General features: G+C 29.4%; 1 protein-coding gene across 4 annotated transcripts in view; it reads right to left on the reverse strand.

Moving 5' to 3' along the window:
- LOC129961908 (potassium voltage-gated channel subfamily H member 8-like) overlaps nucleotides 1–16,153 on the reverse strand; it is a 437,717-nt gene that overhangs the window by 18,857 nt on the left and 402,707 nt on the right. For all 4 annotated transcript variants that reach the window (XM_056075539.1, XM_056075537.1, XM_056075538.1 and 1 more), the window contains exons 10-13: nucleotides 14,632–14,836; nucleotides 13,280–13,462; nucleotides 10,697–10,896; nucleotides 1,153–1,402 (exon numbers count right to left, since the gene is read on the reverse strand). In XM_056075539.1, coding sequence (XP_055931514.1) covers nucleotides 1,153–1,402; nucleotides 10,697–10,896; nucleotides 13,280–13,462; nucleotides 14,632–14,836 — 838 coding nt within the window. The remainder of the gene's footprint in view (nucleotides 1–1,152; nucleotides 1,403–10,696; nucleotides 10,897–13,279; nucleotides 13,463–14,631; nucleotides 14,837–16,153) is intronic.

The raw sequence follows: 16,153 nt of genomic DNA on the forward strand, positions 1-16,153 counted from the left end.
AAACGTTTGGAAAAGAACAAAATTTTAAAACTTTATAGCTTAAAATATAGTTATTTTTTTAGTAATATGATAAAATATAAACTAATAAAAGATATATTTAATGAAAATTGTAATAATTCTTATGAAATTATTTTTATTGAAATAGTTTTATAGGGCAAGTAAGTGAAACTAGAAATTAAAGTAATGCATGCCAATATGCTTAGTACGCCTTTTGGTGGAAAACTTGGACTTTAATCACATTGTTACAACGGTTTTCAATGATTTGAATCAAGCTTTTTTCTTCCATTTGTGCCTTTAATTGAGATTTATTATTATTTTTTTTACTTCCTTCTAACTAACAGTTTTTTTTAATCAATTCATTAAATTTTCGTTTGATTAACTTTTTTCTTTTCTAATTGGTCGAAAGAAAGTTTGATCTTCCTGCCTAGTTCAGTTTAGTGCTTAACCCTTAAATATATATTGTTGACTATTGTCTACATCCAATTACATTTCATTTTATTCAAAAACCTGAGCGTGTCCATTTCCGAACGCACGTTGATAACCATAGAAAATAAAGCGTGTGAAAGAAAAAAAGTTGACACTACTTTTGGTGGGTTAATTATATCGTTATTTTACATTTTAATGTGATGGGTGATGAAATTCAGTGTGTTACTTGGATAGATAGTTTCAATTGTCGAGTTCCCTTGAAAGGAGTGATTTATTTCATTGTTAAAAAAATACTTTTCTTTTGTCAGGTAAGCCATCAATGTTTGATGTTGTATTTGAAAATTTTATTAGATATTAGCTAGACTTTTGGGAAATATTATATGTTTCTAAAAGCCTACATACAACTTTTTTCAAAATAAATATATCATTACCTGAATCTTTTTATTTATTTTTTACGCAACCTATGACTATGTTCCTATAAAAAGGATTATTTTTTTGAATTCAAAACAATAATCATTCTTTTGAGGGTTAGGTTGATTGTAAACACGCGAAAACTTAAAACTAACCCCCATGCTCTAAAACGATCCCACATTTTATTTTTCTGTTTCTTAAAACTGATAAAAGCACTTTCTTTATTCGCCAAACTATATAAATGCTTGAGAATTCATATAGTTTACGATCTTAATAACTGAAATAGTTAAAATACACTTTAGCAAAGTTGTTTACCCAATATGGCCACAACCATTCCGTTTTGCAGCACTTCCATGGAGCCGTTGCAGACGAAGTGGATGTTGGTGAGAGCATCACCGGTGTGCACTAGATACTCTCCAGGTGCACAAAAGTTGCTCCTCACATGTCGGGAGAGCAGTTTGAGGCAGCCTTGAGGAGCGTTCTCGAAGATGGGGAGGGACAGAACCTCTCTGTGGAGGTGCATCGAAGCATCCCCTCTCAGCTCGTCGGGAAATTCTCGAAGGATCTGTGAATGATTCATTAGGTTTTAGAAATTCTTGCAAATTTTAAAAATATTTTAAAAAATAAATTCATTACGAATCAATAAGGAATAGTAATTAAAAGTAATGAATAATTTTATAAAAATGTTTATTTTATATATATATTCAAGCACCTAATACGATTACCATTTAAATGCCAGAGTTATTAACAAAAAACTAATCGCCTATGATTACCAGCTTATAGACATATTATAGACTTTTTAGGCTATTAAGTAATTAATACAGAAAGCGTTTTTCTTCTTTGCTTTATTTTTACACTAATGCTATTTTGTCATATGAAATACCAATTTAATTGACTCAATGTGCAACAAGTTACTATGGATGGAAATTAAAAGGTGTATACAAAATAAAAACAGAAGTGAAAAAATTATATTTTAAAGTTAAAGATCGAAAGAAAGCAAAGCGACTGAATGTTTTCATGGATGATATTGAATTCCATCATAGAATTAAAAACATTGTTAAAGATTGTGCATTAAATTCAATTTAACAATTTAATACAAATAAAGAAAAAATACATAAATAAAATTGTACTCATTAAAAAGGAAGCTGTTTTTAGTTTCAATATAATACAAAAGCCATTTTTTGTGAGATAGTAGTTTTGGAAGATATGATCATCAATTGACATAGGCAAGTCGTAGCGATTACTCATTTGACCTAAACTTTCCGTCGGAAACCCATTTCTTGATTTATTTATATCTTTTCCCCTCTGACTCAATGGAATTTTGAGTCAGTGTGAGAAGTTTGCAGAGCATTTCTAATAATATTTTGTAGCAGCATTAATTAGCGAAGCTTTGATTCAAGCGCATTTGTGAAAATATTCAATGCAGGAGTCTGAAACATTCGTATAGAGATTTGTTTACATTTGAATGCCTTACTACAATAACCAATAAGAGCGATTTCTCTGAAACATTAGCCTCTTATCTAAATCTTAGCATTTTATGCTTATAAATAAGGACGGCCTTGGTGGCCTAGTGGTAAGGTCTCGTGGTCCTCGGAGACAGAAGGTTTGAGGCTGGAGACACGATTGCACCAAAGAACAATCGTATAAGCGGGTCTGGTGCACATTAAATCCTTCAGACCAAACGTCCACCCGCTGGTGTGGTGAGGCAGTTTGGAGAGGGTGTGCCGGCTCAGTCGTCGTCCTCTTCATCTGACCACGATTCAAAAAGTACGATGTTCGTCCCGAAATAACCTTAGTGTTGCTTTAAAACGAGATGTTCATATAACTGAACTGAACCCATAAATAAAGCCGAAATGTCTGAAGGTGCTTTTTATTTTCCAACAAGTAATTAATGTATTGTCTACTTTAGGTTTTTACGAAAATAGATGCACATTTGTGAAACCATGGTATGGTAAATTCGACTGCAGCCAAGAAATTACATTGCTGATATTTCTAAGCATATCCTAAACGATTTTGACAAATTTAGAGGCTAAGATCGATCTCACTAAAACAATTTAAAAGGTCATATAGGAAAATATACCAATTATGCGTATTAGTGCGCAATATTTGGCAATCTGAATTAACTTGAGCATTAGGATGATTCATTTTTTTCCAGTCAAAATTATGGGGAGAGTTATATAGAGTGTATAAATGCTATGATAGTAGAAGCATTTAGTGCATGAAATTATTAATAGAAATAGGAAAATAGAGATGTATTTCTATTTCTCCTGTGAAAGAGTTCTAAAGATAAGATAATTTATAAGAGTATATTTTTTTCGAATAAATTTTTAGATTTAAGTGAGGTTTTAGATCTAGTTTGCATTATTGCATTTACACAAAGGCAACACAGACCATCTAAGAGATAAAAAAATAACAATAAAAAAAGTTTAACTTTATATGGTAAATACGAAAGCTACAAATTAATTTTTTAAAATTTTCAAAGAATGGTTATTAAATTATCCAAAGCTTTAATTCGATATTTTATTATGAGAAAAAATAAAGAAAGTAGATAAGAAATATTATGTTTTCCTACCAACCATACTGTTTGAGTTTATCCTTCATTAATTAGATTTTCCACTGTTTTCTCACACACAAAAAAAGAATTAAATAAAATGAATTTACTTCTTTTGTTTATGAAAAATAAACCCTTTTCCATTCGGATTTTAATACTCAACAAACATCTTCTAGTAAAGGAAAGTTTTTATACATTCGAAAACTGCTGTTCTTATATTACACCGCTAGACTGAAACGTTTTGTTTTTCGAATTTTATCGAGTCTTTTATTACTCGAACGAAATTGAATCAACCGAATGATATTCTCAGCATAAAAAAATCTTCAGATTGTCTGTCTGTCTGTCTTCAGAGTTTCTCTAGTATTTTTGATATCTTTGCAGAAATAAAAAGAAGCAAATGTAGTAATTTTTGTGCCTTCTGGTAATAAAAAATGATTCACCGCTTTTTATGTGCCCAGCAAACCGATTCTCCAATCGAAATGCATTTTCAAATCCAAATACCTTAGGTCCTTCCGAAAGTAATTCTATTCATTGAAAATGAAATGCAATGTTTCTTTATTCCCGCTTTTTATTTATTTTTTTGTCTCATTTTTTTAAGGTGTGAATGAAATTGTGAGACTGCCTGCGAAGAGCGTAATCTTATCAAACGTAAATTAAATTGTGCGGGAAATTCACCCCAAAGCATAAAAACGTATCTGTGAAGGGAAACATTTCGGTCCTGAAAATTAAACAGTGTGAGCCTTTGAAGAAGAAAAAAAAAAAAAAGTATACTTAGTGTGATGTAATTGCTTCCGGGAATAACGTAGAAAAATGAACATCTTGAGAAAAACGTTTTTGCTTAAATTTGGGGTAATTGGGATGGAAAAGTTACCTTCTATTGAATTAATTTGCCTGTTATGTTAGTCGGATGCTTGTATTCTGTATTTTTATTTATTCTCAGAACGATAAGATTCTTCATTATTTGCAATTCCTGTAGTTACATATTTTAAAATATTTTTATTTAATTAAAATGCGAAACGCATAGGCACATTCTTTTGTTATTTTAAAGTGCAATAGAAACGCTAATTTTTTTTTATCTTTTATTCTAATACATTTTTTGATAAAATATTTCCTAAAATCACGATCTGTAAAAGTTAGGAAGCATAAAATTAGTAACTACATATGTTATGTTTAAGAGTTCATGATTACTTTGGGTAGAATCAGTTTCAAGGGGAGATCATATATTCAAAATATGACAGTTATAATATAATTTTGAATACATTTCAAATTTGGCAGATTAATATCAGCGATTCGTCTATATATCTACTATAAGAGCCAAATAGATTCATATTCGGAAAGTGGAATATCGCATCCGCTGTAATCTGTATTATGTGGACATTGTTAAAAGTTATAATATCTGTTCCACAACAGCCTTCGTATAACTTTAAATCAGCTGGAGTGATCGCTCAAAAACTTACTCGCAAACTTTCTAACAAAGATGCTATCCCAGTGAAAGCCTTGCATGGCATTGGTGCACACTAGTTACTAAGTTTAACATTTGACAAGAATTTAGCATTTTTATTAAATCGGCCGTCTGATCCTTGGAGGGTTTTTCGTCGGTTAATTCCTGACATGTAGTCAAAAGTATCCAAAAAAAAAAATCAAACTTGGGTTTTAGGCACCTTATTCCCAACCTATTAAACGAAAATTTGCCATAAAACTATGGTAAAAGTCTCAAAATCATGTATAAAATTTGATATATTTAAGTCATTGCGTTTTTGAGTTATCGCGTGTACATGTTTCTGAAAGTACAGACCGACAGACGGTCAAAACCTAACTGGAGTTCTATCAAAATTCGGAAGGCGTCTACATTAAAGATTTTAAATCTGTGATTTTATCTGCTTAGCTGTCTTCGTTGTCTAGTTCGTCGAACAGCCTTCCTAACAACACATTTTGCTCAAAATTTGATAGAAACCTGCAAATGTGGTGTAAAAACCATATACCAAATTTAAATCAACTAGCTCGAAGATATTTTCAGTTATTTTCGTCAGAGACCGACAGACAGATAGACGGACTTCCAAAAATGTGTCTTTCAAATTCTGGGAGGTCTAAAATGAAGAGATTCGTAAAAATCTTGTTGGAATTTTTTGAGGATGACTATACTTTATCTACATTACTATACTTTATCTACATTTCGTATCTACATTACTATACTTTATCTACATTTTGTATCTACATTACTATACTTTATCTACATTTCGTATCTACATTACTATACTTTATCTACATTTTGTATCTACATTACTATACTTTATCTACATTTCGTATCTACATTACTATACTTTATCTACATTTTGTATCTACATTACTATACTTTATCTACATTTTGTATCTACATTACTATACTTTATCTACATTTCGTATCTACATTACTATACTTTATCTACATTTCGTATACGAGAAAGTAAAAAGAATATTAACCCAAATAAGCAAAGTGAACTTGGGTGAAATTTTAAATCAATTGAGAAATTAATCGCAATTTGCACAAGCGAAGGAAAATTTTTAGATTACATTGTAATGATAATATAACAACTAAACATAACTTTAAATTGTTAATATTTGTTTACTGATGATCAATGAAAAAAATTAATCTTGAACTGAATGTACTATATCAAGTTGAAGATGACAAGGATCTACCAAAAATATTTCACCTCTATTAACTATTCATTCAGATTCACTAATAAGACTAAATAAAAAAGATCGCAAATATCGAGTACTTTTCTATATCCATCAAACGAAAGCAACTTAGGCAATAAATTTGGTTTTATGCTTTCTTTTCCTCATTAGTTTAAGAAAATGTGCAGGAATTGCTTGTTTAAAAAAATGATAGATATAATTATTCTATTAATACTCATTATTAGACAGAATAAACAAAATGAGATATTGAGATCTAAGTGGAACGCAAATTCCTCAGTAAAAGCACTGACATTTTCTTCTATTCAAATAATTCAAGATTGCTGACTCTTGTTAATGCTTTTGTTCTTTTTCACATAAAGCCGCTTTTCCTCAAATTTCTGAAGCATAGAGAATGTTCATTAGTATTATAACACATTGACAAGGCTTAGAGCGGCAATGAATCGAAAGTTCACAATATCCTAGCAAACGTTTTCGTATTTCAACTTGTTAAACAACACTACAAACAATCAATACAAAAAAGAAAAAAAAATGGAGAAGTTCAGAAAGGAAAAACCCCTCAGTCATCGTATTTTTATTTTTTAAGAACTCTAAAGACTGTGGAGACAATAGTTTTAATCAGTCTATAAGATCAAGTAATGTGTGTACTGTTTCTTGAAATGTTCGCAAGCATGGCATTTTCGAACTAGAGTCGCAATTGAATTGTAGCTTAAACATTTGTAAATAATAATTTTAATTTGTTAGACTATATTTCATGGTAATTATTTTATCTATTTGTTTATAAATTGCATTATTTTCTGATGGAATAATGAATATATTTGAACTTAATAGTTCAGTGAAAATTATGTAGTCAAAAGATGCCCATGACATCAGAAAGTAAATAAATAATTCAATCAAACACCATATTTAGTCATCATTTAAATATTATCGTACAATGTTTTATTAATTTTAGTACGCAGTTTTACATGTTATAATGAGAATCTGAAAGTATTACATAAAAGTCGAACAATCTAATTTATTTATTTTAATTATTAGCCTTTATTTTAATTTGCATAGACCTACTAGCATTATTTCCCTGGAACGTAGAAACGTGACTTCAAATTTAGAATATTATCTTAAGTGAATAAGTGAGTCAAAGCTCGCCGATTTTATTTGATTTACTTCCTTGATCAAATGGAAACCAATTTAGCAAATAAGTTTATCTCTCGAAACTTCAAGTCAATAATCTTAAGCCTTTTTACTAAATTAATTTACATTTGATTATTATATTTATTACCAGAAAAGTCATTAACAAGTTTAACTATTTCGCAAGGACCCATTATCTTCAGTATATCGTTTATTGCATCATAATTGAGCAATTTATGACAGATTGAAGGTCAGAACTTATTTATTACTTTTCTGCTGAGATATTGTAAAATATTTTTGACTAAATACTGTAAAATTTTCAAAAAACAAAAGTATCCTTAATCATTTAGGTATTTTGAAGAACTGAAAGGATTATTGAAGAGAATGCAAAATTCGACACACGGTTTATACAAGATCATTTTAAATAATCTGCGACTGTGAAGATGTATTATTATTTTTAAAAAGTTGACATTTCAGAGTTTTTTTTGTTTTGTTTTTTATCAAAAACATTGGAACTTATGAAAATAATTGTTTCTGCAATTATTTATAAATAGCTAGTTAAAAATTTGTTTAAAGCATTAATTATTACCTTTTAATTTAAATTTAAATTCTTATTAAGGATTACAAAAATTAAATTTTGAAATCATAAGCTTGAAGCGAAGATATAAATAATGGTAATGCTACACTTTATGAAGTGGTTTTCGTTTAAACTGAAAAATATTTTTATTTTAAAAGGCTTATTTTTATTGAATATACCATATATGCTAATTAATAATTTCATTGATTTAAATGAAATCATGTCACAAAGAGTATATTCTTCATTTATTCAAACAATTTTGAATAGATTATAGATGCCATTTAATTCTATTTTAATCACCATAGCAAAAATACCCCTTCGGTACATTAATAAATGCCTTTACACAGTAAGGTCAAAAGGCAGTTTTAACCTTAGTTGTGTTTTATACAATATAAATGATTTTGAAAGTTTTAGAGTTATCTCAAATAAACTTTGCGCTAATTTTATTAGTATTCTAACTTTTAGAAATAAATGTTTTCAGATTATATTAGTTTAACATAGAAAACTCTTAGAATTTAATCCACGTAGAATAGAAGCAAACATGTATTAAGAAGAAGATAAAAACAAATCATAATTTTACTTCAACTCCTACTTTGATTTGTCACAATTAGACCTATTTCTAGCCAATCAATCAAGATTTATCATACATTTGCGTTATAACTTGCTATATTAAAGAGTTAAGATGGAGGGTGGTTATAATTAAAGTGACCTTTATCAGATCTACATAAAACCCATTATGGCTGATGTATTCCATTCAAATTTTGTTAAAACTTTACCTACGCCACAAGGAAAAGAAAATTTCAAAAAAAGTTTAATTTTTGACTTCTAGATGGTGTTTTTATGCAATCTAGAAAAGTTGTCATACAAATTAGGAATTCTTAAAAGCGCCAATAATCAAAATCGTAAATTCAATTTCTACTATACCTATTTAGAAGAATAGGCTTTGCTTTGCCTGCCAAGTTATTTTATAAGAATTGCAGTGATGTTTTATATGCACTTCGAGAATAGCAATGCTTAAAAGATTTACGAAGAGCTTATGTTGAAGAATAGATTGAAAAATATAATAATTACATTTGAAGAAACTGGAAGCTAGGAAGAAGATGGAAAAAAAATTTGAAATGAAAATGTGGGAAAATTTACTGTTGCTGTGGTTGAAAGAGTATTCTATTCCCAATATCCTTTCAGAAGTGTTCGAGTGGTGTCACGTAATGCACTTCTCCGTTTGTCTACGGTACGAAAGGTTCTGTGATCCATCTTAAAGTGATGCCCTACAAAAAGTGGTGAATAATATCGGAATAGGGAATTAATTTTGCTTGCCGTTTCTGGCCAGAATAATCTTTGACAATACTTGATTCTAGATAGAGTAGCGAATATTCATTTATGTAGGTTATGAGTCTCGGTTTTCTAACTTGTGCAAGAATCGCCTTTACATTCTCATTACATTATTGTATGATGTGTTTTATCGCTTTTTTTTATTCTTGCTACCTTTTTCTTTGAGGAGAATTTTCTACAAGGGTATAAAACGTGTTCCATCATGGATGCTCGTTACTGGGAACTGCGACAACAAGTCATTTCTGCCTTACAAGAACACGAATGTTTAGTGATTACTCTTTTTATGCAAGATGTGCAACACCGCATCTAACCAGATGTGTGAAAGAATTGCTTCCTGCCAATTTTGGAAATGATTGAATAATTTACAGACATTTTCTTCTTATTATTTAGCTTCCTTGATCTCCATACATGAATCCCTGCGATTTTGAATTGTGGGGATCCCGGAAAGATCGTGTCAATGGAGAGGCAAAAATAACACGCCTTGTTCTTGCAGTTCTTCAAGAAACTTTTCCCGTTGCTTTAGAACCCGTGATTGTCGCAAATGGAATATGCATTAAAAAAAGTGAATAAATATAGTTTGTTGTTCGTTATGCGCTACCTTTCGACCTGGTGATTGAAATTTGAATTATTAATATTTATTGTATTCTTTTCCCAATAGTCTAAATAATGTATATAAAATTTTTAACAAAATAAGTTCACCAGTTTATATAATTCTGCATAAGGTTACCTTAATTATAATAACCCTGTAAATTATTTTGAAAATTTCACCCTTTCCCTTCATTATTTTCACTTTTGATTTCATAAATCTGGAGGTGTGGAGATGAAAAAGAAAGAAAATGCAAATGATATGCTTTATAGCAAACTGTTACGAGCTTAAAATAAAAAAAAGTAGTTGATATTAGGACTTATTAATTACTGTTCAGTTTCTTTTGTCTAGTTGTAATTTAAAAGATTGCAATTATCGAATAAAACTTTTAGTGTAAAAGTGTTTCGTTATAATGATATGAAGATTCGAATAATTTGTATTATCATTAGCAAGAACGTTACGGAACGGAAGGGTGAATTTTAACCTTCCCCTATTTACCCATTCTTTGAGGTGAAAATCCTCTTTATGAATTCGGCTGAGATGCCGACCATCCGAAATTTTAAACGGAACCTAAATGATTCTAGTTGCTGTATTCACAAGGTAACAAGAGCAAGGGGTTATATATCTCATTATAAGTCTTTTAATGATGGTAGATTCAGGTTTTAGAGATAATCATCGGAGAATATGTTGAGATAGATTCCTGAGATAATATTATGAGAAAACAATTTCAGTAAATAGCAATCCTATAAGAAATATAATTGTATGAAATCCACAATCATCGCCAATATTATATGAATCCTTACTTGAAATAAAACGGGTACGTATTTCTAAAATACAATGTACCAGCCAATGAGAGAATAGAGGAAGCTAAAATCATTGCAATCTAAAGGATAAAGGTCTTTTATTGTACTGCATAGTAATTAATTAATTAATTTATAAAAATTAATCCAATTATTAATTTTTTTAATTAACTTATTTTAGTTGCAGTTCATTACTAAAATGGTTTTGTACTCACCTCATTTGGGTCTATGCCATGATTAAGAGACCATATTGTTTGGAAATAATCAGTCATTCTTTGCTTTAGCTCCTTAGAGATCTGATGAAGTCTGAAGAAGTCCTTCAGATCTCGAAGTTTCGTGTGGTATTGAGAACGACGTGCATACATCCTTTGTATGATAGCAGTGACATTTCCAAACACAGCTGCATGCATCAAAGCTAAGAAATATAAATAAAATTGGTTCAGCACAATATCTCAGCTTGAACTTACAGGCTAATTATTTTGAATAAAAGTAATTTTAAGAGAAAAGAAGATAAGATAGTGATAGCTAGATATTTACTCACTGAGTACAGCAATATTTAAAATAGTATTTTCAAATTTGTCCTTTTGTATATTAGTTGTTTTTCTAAAACGATGTATTAGTTTTGTTCATACGAATTTAACTTTTGGAACTTTAATTATTAAAATCTAAATGTTTTCTTTCTCTTATTTAGACCAGACACTAATCTGATATAACATATTAAGGATGAAAGAAGTTTCATTATAGCTAATTAGAAAAGTTTTTTCAAAATATGTTAAAGGGTTAATTTCATTTTTAATTTTTATTTGCAGTAATTTGTAAATTAATTGGGACAGAATTTCCTACCTGAAACAGGCTTCCACCGCATTTTGTTATGAAGAGAAGTTGACCTTTGATTAGTCTAAATTAGTTTGATCACGTAATAATCACATTTTAAATAAAGTAAATCACGTAATAAAGTTGTTGTTGCAAGTGATCAATTGTGCTAGTTATCTGGTTCTCATATATGTGTAAAAAACATGCATCTCTCCCATGTAAAATGTTATGCTATACCAGCATATTTATATGACTGTGAGGCATAGTGCTACTGAAATTAGATTTGGAAAATAAAGTGCTTCCATGTTTCATAATAAGCAAAATGAAATTTGAGACACTTTCTACAAAATGTAAGAGTGACTGGGAGCACAAACGTACTACAATACTTCGGGCAGGCAAATTTCTTATTTGAAATAGTAAATGAATCCTCTCAATATAAGTATAGATCTTCAGACAGAAAATCTGACTATTAGCATGAGCATAGATTCTTTGGCAGTACGTATTGAAATAAGAAGATGGGAAAGAAAATCAGTACAAAGAGTTATTAACATCCAAAAGGAAGATGACAGTTTGTAAGAAAGAAATATTAATTATAGAATCACAAGACAAAATACGATTTTATTCAGCTGCAAAGCAATTTTTTTTTGCAAAGGGTGTAATTAAAGTGTCAGGTGAAGTGTGGCAACGACATCATAATGAAATAGTTACGCATGTTCAAAAGCATATATTTGGAAATTATTTTACACTTAAATGACCTGGAATTTTAATATCCGTTCAGTCAAAGATAATCCACAAAACATGCATTTCAGCACTAGAAGACAAAATTACACCTATAAAACATAAGTTTGTTATCGGTATTGGTGTGTTTCAAGAAGAATTTACACCATGTCATGATTCTAAGGTGGTAAAAAAACTTTTCAAGAAAATAAATTGAAAGTTTTGGATTATCCTAGAAATTTTCCAGGTCTAAATTTTTGTACCCTTATAAAGAAACGTGAAAGTTAGATGGATTTATCAACTAAGAAAAAATGTATTAAGAAGGTCATAAAAGTTAGGCTTCTTGATGACAATGTCAAACATTTATTAATCGAAACGCGAACAGGGCATCATTAGAGCTAGAGAAGGATATTTTTTTCTATTAAATTGCTAAGTACATAATAATTTGATGGAAAATGTATCAATTAAATTAAACTGTATTAAGTTTAGGCGAAAAGAAGTTTGCTTATCTCTTTTGATTCGCATAGTACTACTGCAAATATCAGTGAAATGTCGGAGAATTTACAACTAAAGTTAGAAAAAACAGTGAAAGCGATTGAAGTAACATTAGATAATTAACTTTCTATTAGAATTACATTTTTTCCCATTTCTACCATCTTTCCATGTTATGCCAAGCATTTAGTATTTATTCAGTATATAATATCATGAATAAATACTAAGGATGGCATTCAGTGAAAACGGAATAATAATTAAGCTACAGGAGTGTAAAAAAAATCTGAAACATTTTTTCTTACTTAAAATAACTTTAAATTTTACATTTTGATGCAATCAAGAATCCAATGACCTGGCAGAAGTGAAAATATCCGTGACCATATTATTTATTTTTCTTCAAATGTTTCATATTTGGCGACACACAGTAAAATAAATAAACATGATCGATTATATTATGCTACATCAATTATCTAAAATACTAGGATACAACAGTTTGCATTACGTTTTTAGATTAGACCATTTCGAAACCAATTAATAGCGTTTATATCTATTATTAAAAAAAAAAACTTAAACCTAACGTTTTACGAGATATCAAGATGAAATTGATTCCATTTTTATAGTAAATTATAAGTCGAGTTACAATTTGCAATAAATGAATCTGTTATTACTAAAATTGCTTAAAACTAAAAAAATTAAAAATTGACGAGGTTAGCTTGTCATTAGGAATAATGACAGAAATACATAAGAAGAATACTAAAAGGACTAGAAGTTCTTACCTCCAATTAACATAGTAAGAATCGAGAAAACTTTCTCCGCGTTAGTATTTGCGGCAACATTACCAAAACCAACACTCGTTAAACTAGTTGTAGTAAAATATAATGCCGTAATATACGCAGTTGTGATGTCTGTCTGGTTAACAGCTGAATGACCCAATTTGTTAGCCAACTGGTTCAACCATCCTGAAAGGAGAAAGAACAATAAATATAACATAAAAATTATAGGACACCAAAATATAAATACAAACTGTCTTAAGAAATTGAAATATTATTTTTATGACAGTTCTACTTAAATGATATTGGATATCTTGAAAGTTTGATAATTTGTAAAAGGACTTCATTTATAAACTCTCCAACAGCTACGGAATTACGGATATATAATGAAAAGCTACGGAAAACAGCAACAACAACAAACAGATGCATGTACGGAGAACTGTAAAATACGCTGAAAATACTCTTTTCGATCATCTTCGGTTGTAGCAATGCGGATAGGGAAAATAATTTTTAGGCTGGATAAAAAAAAAAAAAAAGAGGAATCTTGTTTCAGCATGAATGCCAAAACTCTGGAGTATCTTCTTTACAAAAACGAATCAGGGAGCTTGTTATGATGCTAAACTGAGCAATGACGGCAAAAGAAAAGTGCTTGCTATCTAATGAAACATTAAATCGCATATTTAGTATTTAATGAAACTCTAAATGCGCAACAAATAGTGTTAATTTATTTGATCAATAAAACCGTGTTGTGATTTTTTTTTAAAAAAAAATATTTATATATTTATTTAGTAACAAATGTCTTAAATAATTTTGATTAATGTTTGAAAATATTTGTTTTAACTAGTTAAGACTCTTGAAATATGCATTTGCCAATAATTTGTTGATATTTCGTCATATGTAAATATATCGGTAAGAAATGCTCCTCTCCAAGCAAAGAAAATGTAATTTAATACTTACTGCTTGATAAAGACCAATCACTTGTGAAAGCGAAGTCAACAAATGGATCATTGACCACCTTTGATTTTCTCCAATTTATAGTGACTCTGATAAAGGCACTCTTTAAGAACATAATAGTATTGAGTACTCAACATCTGAGTACTCAATTGTGCTATCTTTATATGTAATTATTAATTTTTGATAAAATTTTATTTTTAAGGGAGTCAACTTTTTGTGTGATACAACTTGGATAATAAGGGTCTATAAAAAGTGTAAGAACACCTTTAAATCTGTAAGCAGGGAAAATATCTCAAGAACTCTGAAAGTAAATGCGGATGTTAAATTGTTTTTAACAATTATTAAAACTATAATAATAACTATAGTTTTTGAGATGTTTTATGTAATAGTAAAACCAGCTTTACCGACATCCCAGGAAGACGGGTTTGCCTCTATCTCTGCGAGCGCGATGACATACCAAACGCAGGCCATCCAGTGCGCTACCAGAGAGAAGAATAGCATGAGAAGCGTAAGGATGATGGTACTGTGCTGTGAATATCGGTCCATCTTCTGCAAGAGTCTGGCTAAGCGAAGGAGGCGAGTCAGTTTTAGAAGATGCATCAGGGTATTCTGGAAAACAAAGAGAGTGGTACATTTTTAGCTTTATGATGCAAGAATTATTGTTTAAATGCGAAATTTCATACCAAATCCTTCCAGGGTTTTGTATGGGAGAATTTATGCATTTGCCTCTATAAAACCGTTGCATTAACCTACTTTTGGCCATCAAGAGAACAATGACTGGGATATCTGGCGACAGAGTTATAGCTTTATGATACAAAAGATATTCAGTTTCAATTCAGATTCAAGTTTCAAACTTTCAAGTTCAGTAGAATCTTAAAACGAATTGGATTAGAAAAATGTATCGCCAACGTCTTAATAAAATGTCACCATTGTTATAATTGTGGCATATTGCAAACTCTTTATAGAATGATCATACTCATTGAAAATCTTCTTTATGGATGTCCAAGCCTTCTATATAATTTTGATATTGTAATAGATCATTTAAAAAAATATGATTTGAAATGTTTATAATAAAGCAATAAATCCTTCCAAACTTATTTGGTTTTCAAATTATTTTTTTCAAAATTAAATGACTTTTATCAGTTAATTTTAAAAATTGAAGAATATGTGACGAATAGAGATTTCGACATCATAAAAGGTATAAATTCAATGAAAGTGACAAGGGTCAGAGTTAACGCTTTATGAATTTTATGACCATAATAAGTTGTTTAAAATCTTAAATAAAATGCCATAAGCATTTCACTGAATTAATTTTAAATGAAATTGCATACTAACAACTTTAAGAGATGCAATTATATTTAAAACATAAAAGTAGAAAATAGTAAAAGAAATTGGAAATATTTTTTTAATTACTCAGCATTATTATAAAACTTGGAGGCAGTAATAATAAGCTTCACTCATTATATAAAATCAATATTAGTAATAAATTATTTTTTATTTTGATTTGAAGAAGTGAAATAAAAACAGATCGTTCATTATTAATCAATTCATTATTATTTCTTTTATTGTTATGATAGTTTTTCTTTTAAATTACGATGAAGAAATAACTGAATGATTTGAGAATTACAATAAAGTAGTAAAATAATTTATAGTTTATCACAAAGACATTGATAACTACACATTCAATCTGAGTTATGAAAAAATTCGAAAAATGATATTATTTTTATTCCGGTTTCACTTATATGTAAATAACTGCACAAAATTAATTTCATTCTTATTTTTTTTAATTATTTTTTTGCATGAATTATAATTAAATTAACATGCAAAATTATGGAAGACATATATTAGCATGCAGACTTTTTAATAAATAATCTACAGCCTACACACTTTATCGAAAATAAAACAAAGTTACTAATGTTGTTCAAT

This window comes from Argiope bruennichi, chromosome 2 (genome assembly GCF_947563725.1).
Source record: "Argiope bruennichi chromosome 2, qqArgBrue1.1, whole genome shotgun sequence".
In the NCBI taxonomy this organism is placed as follows: Eukaryota; Metazoa; Arthropoda; class Arachnida; order Araneae; family Araneidae; genus Argiope; species Argiope bruennichi.